This window comes from Colobus angolensis, unplaced genomic scaffold (genome assembly GCF_000951035.1).
Source record: "Colobus angolensis palliatus isolate OR3802 unplaced genomic scaffold, Cang.pa_1.0 Scaffold190, whole genome shotgun sequence".
Taxonomy (NCBI): domain Eukaryota; kingdom Metazoa; phylum Chordata; class Mammalia; order Primates; family Cercopithecidae; genus Colobus; species Colobus angolensis.
This window is the reverse complement of record NW_012115044.1, coordinates 282,476-297,296: the sequence shown is the minus strand read 5'-3', so window position 1 is coordinate 297,296 and position 14,821 is coordinate 282,476. Positions and strand designations below refer to the sequence as shown.

General features: G+C 38.6%; 1 protein-coding gene across 1 annotated transcript in view; it reads left to right on the top strand.

Moving 5' to 3' along the window:
* Positions 1-14,821, top strand: part of CFAP44 (cilia and flagella associated protein 44) — a 150,807-nt gene that overhangs the window by 110,302 nt on the left and 25,684 nt on the right. The window contains exons 27-28 of the mRNA XM_011940574.1: positions 2,279-2,482; positions 4,074-4,269. Coding sequence (XP_011795964.1) covers positions 2,279-2,482; positions 4,074-4,269 — 400 coding nt within the window. The remainder of the gene's footprint in view (positions 1-2,278; positions 2,483-4,073; positions 4,270-14,821) is intronic.

The window sequence follows — 14,821 nt, the reverse complement described above, 5'->3', positions numbered from 1 at the left end:
TGAAAGAGAGAAGAGAAGGGAAAAAAATGGGTCAGGTTTTTTATTTATTTTAAATTTCTCTGCATGAACCTTTCCCAAACCCTGACCAACTCACCACTCAGTGATGGCTTGGCTTCTTCCCCATCCTTGGCCTTCTGGAAATCATTGTGCTCTTCCCAGAACTACAGAGCTTTTAAACTTTTTTTGGTTTTGTTTTGGAAAGCTGGCAAAGAATGAAGGGGAAGCCCATGTTTCAGTTACTTGGCATCCAACTGAAGTCATCGTAAAGGGGAAGTGGAGGAGCAGCTTTTAGATGATAGATGGAACATAGTTAAGAATTTCCGGAGAAACAGGGCACCCTCTGCTTTTCACACCATCCTTTTTCTCTAATATGTGGTTTGTTTCATTAGTAGAAGTGTTTATGGTGATTACTGGGTTTGAGATTGTTCTGCAGCTGGAATGGCAACTATTTTTATTTCTAGGAAAATCAGGTCCAGACTATGACCTGCTGGGCAGGATGTTCTTTGAATATGAAGGGAAAAGAACCTTTCTTGGAGGGATAACTCTCTGCTGCCAGCCATATGGATTCCCTTTCCTCAGTGTCTTTCCATCTCCACCCTGTGGTGATGCCCTCAATAGCTTCCCAGCCTTATTCTTCACCATTATCTCTTCTTTGTCCAGCCCTGTTTTCTCACTCCACCTTTTTCTCCCACACCATTCTGAGTCTTATATCTGTGCTTTTTCCTTTGCTGTTTCCTTCTACCAGTAATGACTTCCTTCCAGAGTTGAGTCATCAAAGCACGGCTCAGTTCCAAACCCTCTCCAGCATTTTCCGCCCACATTACTCATGCTTTCCTTGTTTCTAAACTCCAGTTGTACCTGTAATAAGCATCTCATGTTTTACACTAATTTTCCTTGCTGTTTCATGGGCATTAGTATTGTCTTGAAAATTAAATTACACAATTCGTGAGCAAAGGGCCATGTATACTTCTTTTGATTCCTCCACATTGTCTAGGACAATGTCAAACATATCATAGATATTCAGTCAAAGGTTTTAATTGATTTAATTGTAACTAATTTATTAATTTAACAAATATTTATTGGATGTTCTATATGCAGGGACACTGATAGATAGGATTAGGGATACAACAATTCCTAAGAAAGACATGTTCTCTGTCTTCACAAAGCTTATAGGCTATTGGGGTTGGAGAGAATAAAACAAGTGTAATCCTTACAGACTTGGAGACCTATGTGGTTCAGTTTAAGAATGGTGTTGCACTGAAGAAAATATAGGCCTGCCTCCAAATAAATGCAGGAATAATTCAAATTTGTTAAACAAGCTTTAAAGGGGAGCCCAGACATATAGTCTATAGTGATAGTTACTTAAAAGTTTAATTTTTTCTTCTCTGTTTTTTTTTTTTTTTTTTTTCAGCTCTCTGAATTTCTCTGGTAGTTTCACTGCTCCAAACCCACAGATCTCTTTCTCTCCTCAGCCCCAGTCTGGGTCCTCACTTATTACAGGCTTTTGACAGTTGAGGCTGCCTATCATGTACAAACTAGTTAAAAACATTGAATGGTTTGTTTCTTCCTATTGTTATAGTTTCCTCAGGAGAATCAGCCCTTGGGGCTCTCTCTTGACTTCTTATTCTCCTTTGTGATACTGGGGGGGAAAGCTTTACCAAAATCAGAACAAAACTGAGGACTTCAAATTAGTAGGACCATAGTGGATTAAAGTCTGAACTAGGACTTGGGATACTTAGGCTCTTATCAGGAAAACTACCTTTGATCTTAATTTCTTCAGTCTTAGAAAAAGATTGAACAGGTTTTTTGTGGCTCCATGATTATTTTATGTATTTAAAAATATTTACCATTCTGTAGGTTTGAAAATTTTCAACATAAGAAGTTGGGAAATGTATTTTTTTGTGCTTACTATATAAAAGGGATTGTAGAGATACTATGGAGAATTAAGAGGAGACAGATAGAAACACTACCCACTCAGAGAGCTCATAAGCTACACAGTACAGCAAGAAGGGCATTCTTGATTGATGGTTTAGTCAATGGTGAAGAAATAGCTGGAAGGACTTCTAGTTACACAGTTCCTACCACTTAATAAATTAACTTATGCAAACTTAATGTAATTAATGAATTTATTTTTGTGACTACACACACACACACACACAATTCTCCATCCGTAAGGGCATAATAAAAAATGATTTATTACAAATTGGTATTGTTAGATAGTTTAAAAATGCATTTATCTAGTCTTCTAACATATCCTCAAATATTTTTTCCCTCTCAGGTCAAAGAACTGATTGTCACTTTTGATGCAGAACTCCGTCTCCTTAGACATCAGAAACTGAAACTAGATACTCAGATGAAATTATCTGACCTGCACCATGTCACCTTATTTCAAGAAATACTTCTCCTGAAGAATTTTGAAAAACAGGAGAACATACTTCAAGAGCGTGTTAATTCCTTGGACAAAGAGGAACAGTACATGCAAGTATGAATGGGCAGAAGAATCCTAGCTGGCTGCTCCCTTAGTTATGGAGAAGCTTGATTTCTTTTTATTTTTCTTCTTAACTCAATTCTCCTACTTGTTCTAGCCCTCATCTCTTTCTTGTCTTCTTTCCCCTCCTCCTTTTTCCTGTTATTCCTACCTACTCTCCATATTTAGTATTCATGGTCAAAGAGAAATGATTTAGATTTTTTAGTGAATTTGGTCTGATATTCTGTAAGGTAGGAGAATAAAATTTTCAAAAGTGAGCCTTTGATTATGCCAGTCTACTCCAGCCTGGTGAGCTGGGTTCCCTAAAAAGCAAAAAAGTAAGCTATGATATAAAATTGAGTTTTGATTGTAAGTTATCCTTATGAAAATAACTGAAAAAGAAGCTGGTAAGTTTCTTAAGTATGATAGCTTCAGTGTAATATATGATTGAATATCATAAGAAATGAGGTTCCGGCCGGGCGCGGTGGCTCAAGCCTGTAATCCCAGCACTTTGGGAGGCCGAGACGGGCGGATCACAAGGTGGGGAGATCGAGAACATCCTGGCTAATACGGTGAAACCCCGTCTCTACTAAAGAATACAAAAAACTAGCCGGGCGACGAGACGGGCGCCTGTAGTCCCAGCTACTTGGGAGGCGGAGGCAGGAGAATGGCATAAACCTGGGAGGCGGAGCTTGCAGTGAGCTGAGATCCGGCCACCGCACTCCAGCCTGGGCGACAGAGCCAGACTCCGTCTCAAAAAAAAAAAAAAAGAAATGAGGTTCCATTATTTGTTATATTTGTATATTAACTTTCAGAAAATAAATTTTACTAGCTTTGTTTTAAAAGAAGAAGCATTCTATTAGATAGTATATGCTAAATAGTAACATTCATTTTTAGGTGTATTAGCTTCACTAGAAATTATATGTCTTTTTGTTTTAGTTATCATATATCAGTACAAAAAATTCTTTGGTTTTTGAGACTACACATGCAAAAATATTAGCTGACATCCACATATTCAATTTAAGGAATTTCAAGGAAAAGTTTCAGTTTAATTTAGATTTTGGGGGGATGCTTAGCACTAAAAAAGCTGATTTTCTAATTCTAAATATAACTGATGTTTACAAAGGAATTATAAAATTTTAACCAATAAATTGATGGCTCTGCAAACATCAGAAATGTAAACTTATTTTAAGATGTTTTTAAAAATGTATTTGTAAACTGTAACCGACCGGGCGAGGTGGCTCAAGCCTGTAATCCCAGCACTTTGGGAGGCCGAGGCGGGCGGATCACGAGGCCAGCCATCCTGACTAACACGGTGAAACCCCGTCTCTACTAAAAATACAAAAAGAAATTAGCCGGGCGTGGTGGCGGGCGCCTGTAGTCCCAGCTGCTGCGGAGGCTGAGGCAGGAGAATGGCGTAAACCTGGGAGGCGGAGCTTGCAGTGAGCCAAGATTGCGCCACTGCCCTCCAGCCTGGGCAACACAGCGAGACTCCGCCTCAAAAAAAAAAAAAAAAAAAACTGTAACCTTGCATTGTAAAGTACATTGCTCTCTGAACTTGGTTTATCAGAAATATTATCATTTTTCCTTGTTTTTATTCATTTAGTGGAAAATAAATGAAACTCTTAAAGAGATGGAAGAGAAAAAGAATGAAATCACCAAACTCCAGGAGCAAGAAAAGGCACTCTATGCTGGTTTTCAAACAGCCATTGGAGAAAACAATAAATTTGCAAACTTCCTCATGAAGGTCCTAAAGAAGAAGATTAAACGGGTAAAGAAAAAAGAAGTTGAAGGAGATGCTGGTTTGTATTTCTTTCTTGCATACGATCTTATTTTCTCTCATTAACATGAAATAGAGAGGTAACTAAGGGACCTATTAGATACCCTATTTTTTTCACTATAACATAGACAATGTAGAGACACTCTGGAGGCTAAAGAGAAGACATAAACATTAAGGTCTTCCAACACCTCGAGTTAATCTGTGTGCATGTTTGTTTGCACATGCGCACACGTGTTTACATGTATCTGGTATGAGTTAGCATAGTGTAATTTAAGTTAATAAGCACATCTTTTTATGTGTTTATTTGCCATATGTATATCTTGTTTAGTGAAATGTCTCCTTTTGCCTATGTTTAAATAGGATCACTTGCTTTTTTTACTGTTGAGTTTTGAGAGTTCTTTATATATTCTGTATACTAGTCCTGTGTCAGATATGTGGTTTGCAAATATTTTTTCCTAGTGTGTAGCTTGCCTTTTCATTTACTGTAGTATCATTTGTTGAAAATATTGTCTGTCTTCGACTGAATTGCTTTGATCTTTGTCCAGATCATTTGGACATCTTTGTGTGGATCTATTTCTAGATTCTGTATTCTGTTCCATTGATCTATGTGTCAATCTTTTCACCAATACGACAGTCTTGATTATTGTAGCCACATGTTGAGGCTTTAAATCAGGAAGACTAACTCCTCCTACTTTATTCTTCTTTTGTAAAATTGTTGTAGCTATTCTAGTTCCTTGATATTTCCATATTTTAGAATAATATTGTTTATATCTGCAAAAAATCTTGTTGGAAATTTCATAGTAATTGTGTTAAAACTGTATATTAATTTAGAGACAACTGGTATCTTTACTTACATTAAGTTTTCCATTAGAAGGTACAATATGCTGTAGTCTCAGCTACTTGGGAGGCTGAGACAGGAGAATGGTGTGAACCTAGGAGGCAGAGCTGGCAGTGAGCCAAGATCACGCCACTGTACTCCAGCCTGGGCGACAGAGTGAGACCCTGTAGATCAAAATTGTATACTAGTTTTCAGTATATAATTCATGTTCATGTTTTGTTAGATTTACACCTATTTTCTTTTTTAGTGATTTTAAATGATAGTGTATTTTTAATCTCAGTGTCCTCATGTTCATTGCTACTCATAGATTACTTGTTTAGCTGATATCCTCTAACCTTACTTATTACTTCTAAGAGGTTTTGATAAATTCCTTGGGAATTTCTATGTAGATGATATTAGGTTGGTGCAAAAGTAATTGTGAGTTTTGCCATTAATAATGGGAAAATAATTTCACCTAATAATTTCATCCACAAATATAGGCAGTTTTATTTATTTATTTCTGATAAGGATGCCTATTTCATTTTCTTGCCTTATTGCCTGGCTAGAACATCCAGTACTATGAGAGTGCTGAGAGCTGACATTCTTACTTTATTTTCAATATTAAGTATAATGTTACCTGTAGGTGTTTTGTGGATACTCTATTAAGTTAAGGAAGTTCCCCTCTGTTCCTCTTTTTCATGAATTTTTTTCATGAATGGGGGTAGAAATTTGTCAGATGCCTGTCTACATTGATTGATGATCATGTGATTTTCTTTTTAGCCTATTAATATGGTAGACTACATTGGCTGATTCGGATTATTAAATCAGAATTGCATTTCTGAAATAAACTTTCCTTGGCATAGTGTAAAATTCATTTTATATATTGATTAATTCTATTTGCTAATATTTCATTAAGAAATGTTTTGTCTATATTCATGAAGATCATTTTTCTGTAGTTTTCATTTTTTGTACTGTCTTTGTCTGGTTTTAATATCAGGGTAATAAAAACTAGCTTCATAATACGCATCAGAAAATTTTCTTTTCCATTTGATTTTCTGGAAGATCTTGTGTGGAATTGGTGGTAATTATTCTTTAAACACTTTGTAGAATTCACCAGTGAAAGTATTTGAATTTGAAGATTTCTTTTGGGGAGTTTTAAAATTACAAAGTCAACTTTCTTAATAGTTATAGGGCTGTTCAAATGTTCAAATGATCTGTTTCTTTTCTTTTCTTTTCTTTTCTTTTTTTTTTTGAGACAGAGTCTTGCTCTGTCACCAGGCTGAAGTGCAGTGGTGCAATCTCTGCCCACTGCAACCTCCACCTCCCAGATTCAAGCGATTCTCCTGCCTCAGCCTCCTGAATAGCTGGGACTACAGGCACATGCCACCATACCCAGCTAATTTTTTTTGTATTTTCAGTAGAGATGGGATTTCGCCATATTGGCCAGGGTGGTCTTGATCTGCTGACCTCGTGATCCACCTGCCTCGGCCTCCCAAAGTGCTGGGATTACAGACATCAGCAACTGCGCCCAACCCAAATGATCTATTTCATATTGGGTGAATCATGGTAGATTGTGGTTTTTTTGAGGAATTGGTATATTTCATCTAAGATGCCAAATTAATGCATGAATATACTTATCTTTTTAGTGTCTACAGGGTCTGTAGTAATATCACCTGTTGCATTCTTTTTTTCTAAAACAAATTCAGCTTTTATTTTAGATATAGGGGGTATATGTGCAGGATTGTTACATTGGTATGTTGCACCCATGTAGTGAGCATAGTACCAAATAGGTAGTTTTTCAGTCAATGCCCCCCTCCTTCTTCCTTCACCACTGTAATAGTCTGCAGTGTCTATTCTTTCCGTGTTTATGTCCATGTGTGCTCAATGTTTTTAGCTCTCACTTATAATTGAAAATATGTAGTATTTGGTTTTCTGTTCCTGCGTGAATTCGCTTAGGATTATCGCCTCCAGCTCCCTCCACGTTGCTGCAAAGGTCATGATTTCATTCTTTTTTTATGGCTGTATAGTATTCAATGGTGTATATGTGGATTTTCTTTGTCCAACCCACTATTGATAGGCACCTAGGTTGATTCCATGTCTTTGCTATTGTGTATAGCACTGTGTTATGGTTTGGCTGTCCCTGCCGAGATCTCATCTTGAATTGTGGTCCCCATAATCCCCACATGTCAAGGGAGGGATCTGATTGGAGGTAATTGAATCATTGGAGTGGTCATCCTCATGCTACTATTCTCATGATAACGAGTGAGTTCTCATGAGATCTGATGGCTTTATAGGGGGCTTCCCCCCGCCCCTTCACTCTGCACTTCTCCTTCCTGCCGCCATGTGGAAAAGGACATGTTTATTTCCTTTTCTACTGTGATTTAAGTTTCCTGAGGCATCCCCAGCCATGCTGAGCTGTGAGTCAATTAAACCTCTTTCCTTTATAAATTACCCAGCCTTGGGTATGTTTTTATTAGCAGTGTGAGAACAGACTAATACACATGGCAAGGAACATGAGTGCATATGTCTTTTTGGTATAATGATGTATTTTCCTTTGTGGATATACCCAGTAATAGGATTGCTGGGTCAAATGGTGGCTCATTTTTAAGTTCTTTGAGAAATGTCCAAACTGTTTTCCATAGTGACTGAACTAATTTACATTCCCACCAATGGTGTATAAGTGCTCCCATTTCTCCGTAGCCTCAGCAGCCTCTTTTTTGACTTTTTAATAATAGTTATTCTGCCTGGTGTGAGATGGTATCTCATTGTGGTTTTGATTTGCACTTCTCTGATGATTAGTGATGATGAGCATTTTTTTCATGTTTGTTGCCTGCTTGTAGGTCATCTTTTGAGAAGTGTCTGTTCATGTCCTTTGCCCATTGTTTAATGGAGTTATTTGTTTTTGCTATAGATTCTGGATATTAGTCTCTTGTTGGATGCATAGCTTGTGAATATTTTCTTCCATTCTGTAGGTTGTCTGTGGCTAGCCAGTTATCCCAACACCATTTATCGAATACGAACTTCTTTCCCCATTGCATGTTTTTGTCAACCTTGTTGAAGATAAGATGGTTGTAGGTGCACAACTTTATTTCTGAGTTTTCTGTTCTGTTCTTTTGGTCTATGTGTCTGTCTGTTTTTGTACCGTACTGTGCTGTTTTGGTTACTACAGCTTTATAGTTTGAAGTTAGGTCATGTGATGCCTCCAGCTTTGTGGATTATCTTTAGGATTGCTTTGAATTTTGGGTTCCTTTTTGGTTCCATACGAATTTTAGAATAGTTTTTAGTTTTTTCTAGTTGTGTGAAAAGTGGTGTTGGTAATTTGATAGGAGTAGCATTGAATCTGTAGATTGCTTTGGAGGATATGGCCAATTTAATGATATTGATTCTTCTAATACGTGAGCATGGGATGTTTTTCCATTTATTTTTGTCATCTCTGATGTCTTTCAACAGTGTTTTGTAGTTTTCCTTGTAGAGATCTTTCACCTCTTTGATTAGCTGTGTTCCTAGGTATTTCATTGTTATTGTCACTGTTGTAAGTGGGATTATATTCTTAATTTGACTCTCAGACTGTACATTATTGGTGTATAGAAACACTATTGATTTTTGTATATTGATTTTGTATTCTAAAACCTTGCTAAAAATATTTACCAGTTCTAGTAGCCTTTTGGCAATCTTTGGGGTTTTCTAAGTATAGAATCATATCATCAGCAAAGAGAGTTAGTTTGACTTATTTTCCTATTTAGATGCCTTTTATTTCTTTTTGTTGCCTGACTGCTCTGGCTAAGACTTCCAGTACTTTGTTGAATAGAATGGTGAGACTGGGCATTCTTGCCTTGTTCCACTTCTCAAGAAGAATGGTTCCAGCTTTTGCCCATTCAGTATGATGTTTGCTATATGGGTTTGACATGGAGCTCTTATTATTTTGGGGTATGTTTCCTCGATGCCTAGTCTGTCAAGGATTTTTATCATGAAGGTATGTTGAATTTTCTTGAAAACTTTTTCTGCATCTATTACAATGATCACATGGTTTTTGCTTTTAATTCTGTTTATGTAGTGAATCACATTTACTGATTTATGTATGTTGAACCAACTTTGCATCCCAGGAATAAAGCCTGTTTGGTCATGGCGAATTAACTTTTTGATGTGCTGCTGGATTTGGTTTGCTAGTATTTTGTTGAATACTTTTGCATCTATGCTCATCAGGGATATTAGCCTGAAGTTTTCTTTCTTCATCATATCTATGCCAAAAAATTTTGATATTAGGCTGATGCTGGTTTCATAGAGTGTTTTAGGGAGGAATCCCTCCTGTGGTGGTGAGTGTCAACATGATTGGATTGAAGGATGCAAGTATTGATCCTGGGTGTGTCTGTGAGGGTGCTGCCAGAGGAGATTAACTATTGAGTCAATGGGCTGGGAAAGGTAGACCCACCCTTAATCTGGGTGGGCACCTCTAATTAGCTGCCAGTGTGGCCAGAATATAAAGCAGGCAGAAAAATGTGAAAAAACTAGACTGGCCTAGCCTCACAGCCTACATCTTTCTCCCATGCTGGACCCTTCCTGCCCTCGAACATTGGACTCCAAGTTCTTCAGTTTTGGGACTTGGACTGGCATTCCTTGCTCCTCAGCTTGCAGACAGCCTATTGTAGGACCTTGTGATCATGTGACTTAATAAACTCCATCTATCTCTATATCTTCATTTTATATATACACATATATATAACTTCATTAAGTACTCTCTCTATAAATATATTTCCCATGCTCTTGAGCTGTGCACCATGGCCCTGGAGACACTGGAATATCTTGAGATTCAGGGTCAGGGTCAGGTTCCAGCTGCACTGGGGGATCCTATTTGCTCTGCAGTTGCCAGATCAAATATAGATCTATATATATATATTGAGAGAGAGAGAGAGAGAGACTAATACACCTCTTCCTCAATTTTCTGGAATAGTTTCAGTAGAATTGGTACCAATTCTTCTTTGTATGTCTGGTAGAATTCAGCTGTGAATTCATCTGATGCAGGGCTTTTTCTCATTGTTATATATTTTTTATGACTGATTCTATTTCAGAATTCAATATTGTTCTACTCACTGTTTTAAGCTCTTCCTTATTCAATCTTGGGAGATTATATATTTCCAGGAATTTATCCATTTCCTCTAGATTTTCTGGTTTGTGTGCATAGAAGTGTTCATAATAGTCTCAGAAGTGTTCATAATTAGTCTCTGAGTATCTTTTGTATTTCTGTGGGATAAGTTGTAATGCCATCTTTGTCATTTCTAATTATACTTACTTGAATCTTCTCATTTTCTTTTCTTTGTTAATCTAACTAGTGATATAACAATCTTGTTTATTTTTTTGAAAAAACCTCTTGATTTCATGAATCTTTTGTATGGATTTTTATATCTCAAATTCATTAAGTTCTTCTCTAATTATAGTTATTTCTTTTCCTCTTGCTTTATGACCAAGCATGTGGTCAATCTTAGAATATGTTCCATGTGCAAGTGAGAAGAATGTATATTCTAAGTTGTTGGATTGAGTGTTCTGTAGATGTGTATTAGGTCCAATTGGTCAAGTGTTGAGTTTAAGTCCAGAGTTTTTTTTTGTTAGTTTTCTGCCTTGATGAACTGTCTAATTCTGTCAGTGGGATGCTGAGGTCTTACACTATTATTATGTGGTTGTCTAAGTCTTTTTGTAGGCCAGGAAGAACTTGTTTTATGAATCTGGGTGCTCCAATGTTGGGTGCATATATATTTAGGATAGTTAAGTCTTCCTGTTGGATTGCACTCTTTATCATTATGTGATGCTCTTCATTATCCTTCTTAATTTTTATTGGTTTAAAGTCTGTTTTATCTGATATAAGAATAGCAACTCCTGCTCTTTTTTTGTTTTCCATTTACATGGTAGATCTGTCTCCATCCTTTTACTTTGAGCCGATGGGTATAATTATATCTGAGATGGGCCTCTTGAAGACAACAGATGGTTGGTTCTTGTCTTTTTATCCAGTTTGGCACTCTGACTTTTAAGTGGGGTGTTTAGCTCATTTACATTCAAAGTTAGTATTGATATGTGTGATTTTGATCCTTTCATCATAATGTTAGCTGGTTGTTGTGTAGACTTGATTTTGTAGTTGCTTTATAGTGCCTGTCAGCTGTGTGCTAAAGTGTGTTTTTGTGGTAGCAGGTATTGTGTTTTTTTTTTTCTGAGTCCATGTTTAACACTCCCTTAAGGACCTCTTCTAAGACTGGTCTAGTTGAAACTTATTCCCTCAGCATTTGCTTGCCTGAGAAGGATTTTATTTCTCCTTCACTTTTGAAACTTAGTATGGCAGGATGTGAAATTCTTGGTTCAAATTTATTTTCTTTATAAGGACACTGACAGTAGGCCCCCAGTCTCTTCTTGTTTGTAAGATTTCTGCTCAGAGGTCTGCTGCTAGCCTGATGGGGTTCCCTCTGTATGTGACTCGACCCTTCTCTTTAGCTGCCTTTAAGACTTTTTTTCTTTTGCATTGTCCTTGGTGAATCTAATGACCATGTGCCTTGGGATGGTCATCTTGTATAGTATCTAGCTGAGGTTCTTTGTATTTCTTGAATTTGTATGTCAAACTCTCTAATAAGATTGGGGAAATTTTTGTGGACTATCTTCTCAAATATATTTCCCAAGTTGCGTATTCTCCCTCTTTCTCAGGAGTACCAATGAGTCATAGATTTGTTCTCTTTATGGAATCCCATATTTTTCAGAGATTTGGTTCATTAAATTTTTTTCTTTATTTTTGTCTGAGTTGACTCAAAGAAGCATTCTTCGAGCTGAGATTCTTTCCTCATCTTAGTCTATTCTGCTCTTAATATTCCAATCATATTATGAAATTCTTGTAGTGGGGTTTTTAGCTCTAGAAGCTTGGTTTTCTTCTTTCTGAAAATGTCTGAAAACTTTAAAAAGTTTGGTTTTCTTCTTTCTTATTTCATCTTTCAGCTCTTGGATCATTTTACCGAATTCCTTGGATTGGGTTTCAACTATCTCCTGAATCTCGATGAGCTTGCCATCCAGATTCTGAATTTTATGTTTGTCATTTCAGTCATTTTAGACTGTTAAGGAAAAAAACAAAAACAAAAACAATGGTGGCCAGTAGCTGCATTAATACCCAGCTGCACAGCTCTTTAGTATTTCCTTGTGTTTGCAAGTGTGCTCTGAAGTAGGGGTGAGGGAGTGGGAGAGATGGCCCACTCACCAGGTCCACTCCTGGGCCTTGGGGGAGCCCCTCCAATCAGTGGCACTGTGCCTGTGTTTTTTTTTTTTTGTCGTTGTTGTTGTTGTTGTTGGGTATTCCAGGCCATGGGGCCCCCTTGCACAAAGACTGTAGCAGGGAGATATGCAACATCCTTTCTGGACTGGCCCTGCAAAGGGAAGAAAGCCCCACTCTCACCCCAGCCCAGGAACCCATGTATCTCACCCTTCTCAGTACTCTGAGAGTGAGGGCTCCTCCCCAACTCAAGTGCTGGCCATACATCTTGGTTCCATGCTCTGGAGTTGTGCACCACGGCCCTGGAGACACTGGGATATCTTAAGATTCAGGGTCAGGGTCAGGTTCCAGCTGCATTGGGGGGTCCAATTTGCTCCGCAGTTGCCAGGAAACTACTCAGGTGCAGCAATGCACTCAGGCTGGGCTGCAAAGGCTGTATTGTGTACCTGCTCCTGCAGGGTGGTGAGGCAAGGGCTCTGGGAGTGACTGGCAGGTAGGAGGGCTTGCAGAGAAGATATATCCCCTATAGTTAATGTGTCACTTTTCTGTTGATGCTTTCAAGACTTTGTCTTTAGTTTTCAGAAGTTTGATTATGATGAGTTTTGGTGTAAATTTATTTGGGTGTATCCTGTTTGGAATTCAAATTCCTTAGCCTGTCTTTTGGCAAATTAGGGAAGTTTTCATTCTCACTCTCTTTCTTCACTCCTTTTGGTACTCTGATGGCATAAATATTAGATCTTTCATTATAATCCAAAAGTTCCCTGAGGCTCTGGGGTTTTATTTTTTTATTTTTTCTCTTTTCTTTCTATTGTTCAAATTGGATGATGTCTATTGTTCAGTCTTTAAATTTATTGATTCTTTCCTATCTCCTTTCTATTCTGTTGTTGAATTCATTCGTTGAGTTTTTATCTTGGTGTATTAGTCTGTTTTCACACTGCTGATAAAGACATACCCAAGACTGGAAAGAAAAAGAGGTTTAATTGGACTCACATTTCCACATGGCTGGGGATGCCTCAGAATTATGGCAGGGGGCAAAAGGCACTTCTTACATGGCAGTGGCAAGAGAAAATGAGAAAGATGGAAAAGTGGAAACCCCTAATAAAACCATCAGATCTTGTGAGACTTATTCACTGCCACAAGAACAATATGGGGGAAACCACCCCCATGATTCAAATTATTTCCCACCAGGTCCCTCCCACAACATGTGGGCATTATGGGAGTATAATTCAAGATGAGATTTCAGTGGGGACACAGAGCCAGACCGTATCATTCCACCCCTTGCCCCTCCAAATCTCATGTCCTTATATTTCAAAACCAGTTGTGCATTCCCAACAGTTCCTCAAAGTCTTAACTCATTTCAGCATTAACCCAAAAGTCCACAATCCAAAGTCTCATCTAAGACAAGGCAAGTCTCTTCTGTCTATTAACCTGTAAAATCAAAAACAAGCTAGTTACTTCCTATGTAATATGGGGATACAGGTATTGGGTAAGTAAAGCCATTACAAATGGAATAAATTGACCAAAACAAAAGGATTACAGGGCCCATGGAAGTCTGAAATCCAGTAGGGCAGTCAAATTTTAAAGCTCCAAAGTGATCTCTTTTGACTCCAGGTCTCACATCCAGGTCACGCTGATGCAAGAGGTGGATTCCCATGATCTTGGGCAGCTCTACCCCTGTGGCTTTGCAGGATACAGCCTCCCTCCCAGCTGCTTTCATGGGCTGGCGTTGAGTGTCTGTGGCTTTTCCAGGTGCATGGTGCAAGCTGTTGGTGAATCTACCATTCTGGGGTCTGGAGGACAGTGGTCCTCTTCTCACAGTTCCACTAGGCAGTGCCCCACTAGGGACTCTGTGTGGGGGCTCTGACCCCACATTTCCCTTCCTCACTGCCCCAGAGGTTCTCCATAACTGCCCCACCCCTGCAGCAAACTTCTGCCTGGGTATCCAGGCATTTCCATGCATCCTCTGAAATCTAGGTGGAGGTTCCCAAACCTGAATTCTTGACTTCTGTGCACTCACAGGTTCAGCACCATGTGGAAACTGCCAAGGCATGCGGCTTGCACCCTCTGAAGCCATGGCCCACCTCTATGTTGTTCCCTTTCAGTCATGGCTGGAGCGACTGGAATTCAGGGCACCAAGTCCCTAGGCTGCACACAGCACGTGGACCCTGGACCCTACCCAGAAACCATTTTCTTCTAGGCCTCCAGGCCTGTGATGGGAGGGGCTGTGTGAAGGCCTCTGAAATGCCCTGGAGATCTATTCCCCATTGTCTTGGGGATTAACATTCCCAATGACAATGGGGAATTAACATTTCCTAATTTACTTAAGCAAATTTCTGCAGCCAGCTTGAATTTCTCCTCAGAAAATGCATTTTTCTTTTCTATCACATTGTCAGGCTGCAAATTTTCCAAACTTTTATGCTCTGTTTCCCTTTTAAAACTGAATTCCTTTAGGCCGGGCATGGTGGCTCATGCCTGTAATCCTAGCACTTTGGCAGTCTGAGGTGGGCAGATCACGAGGTCAGG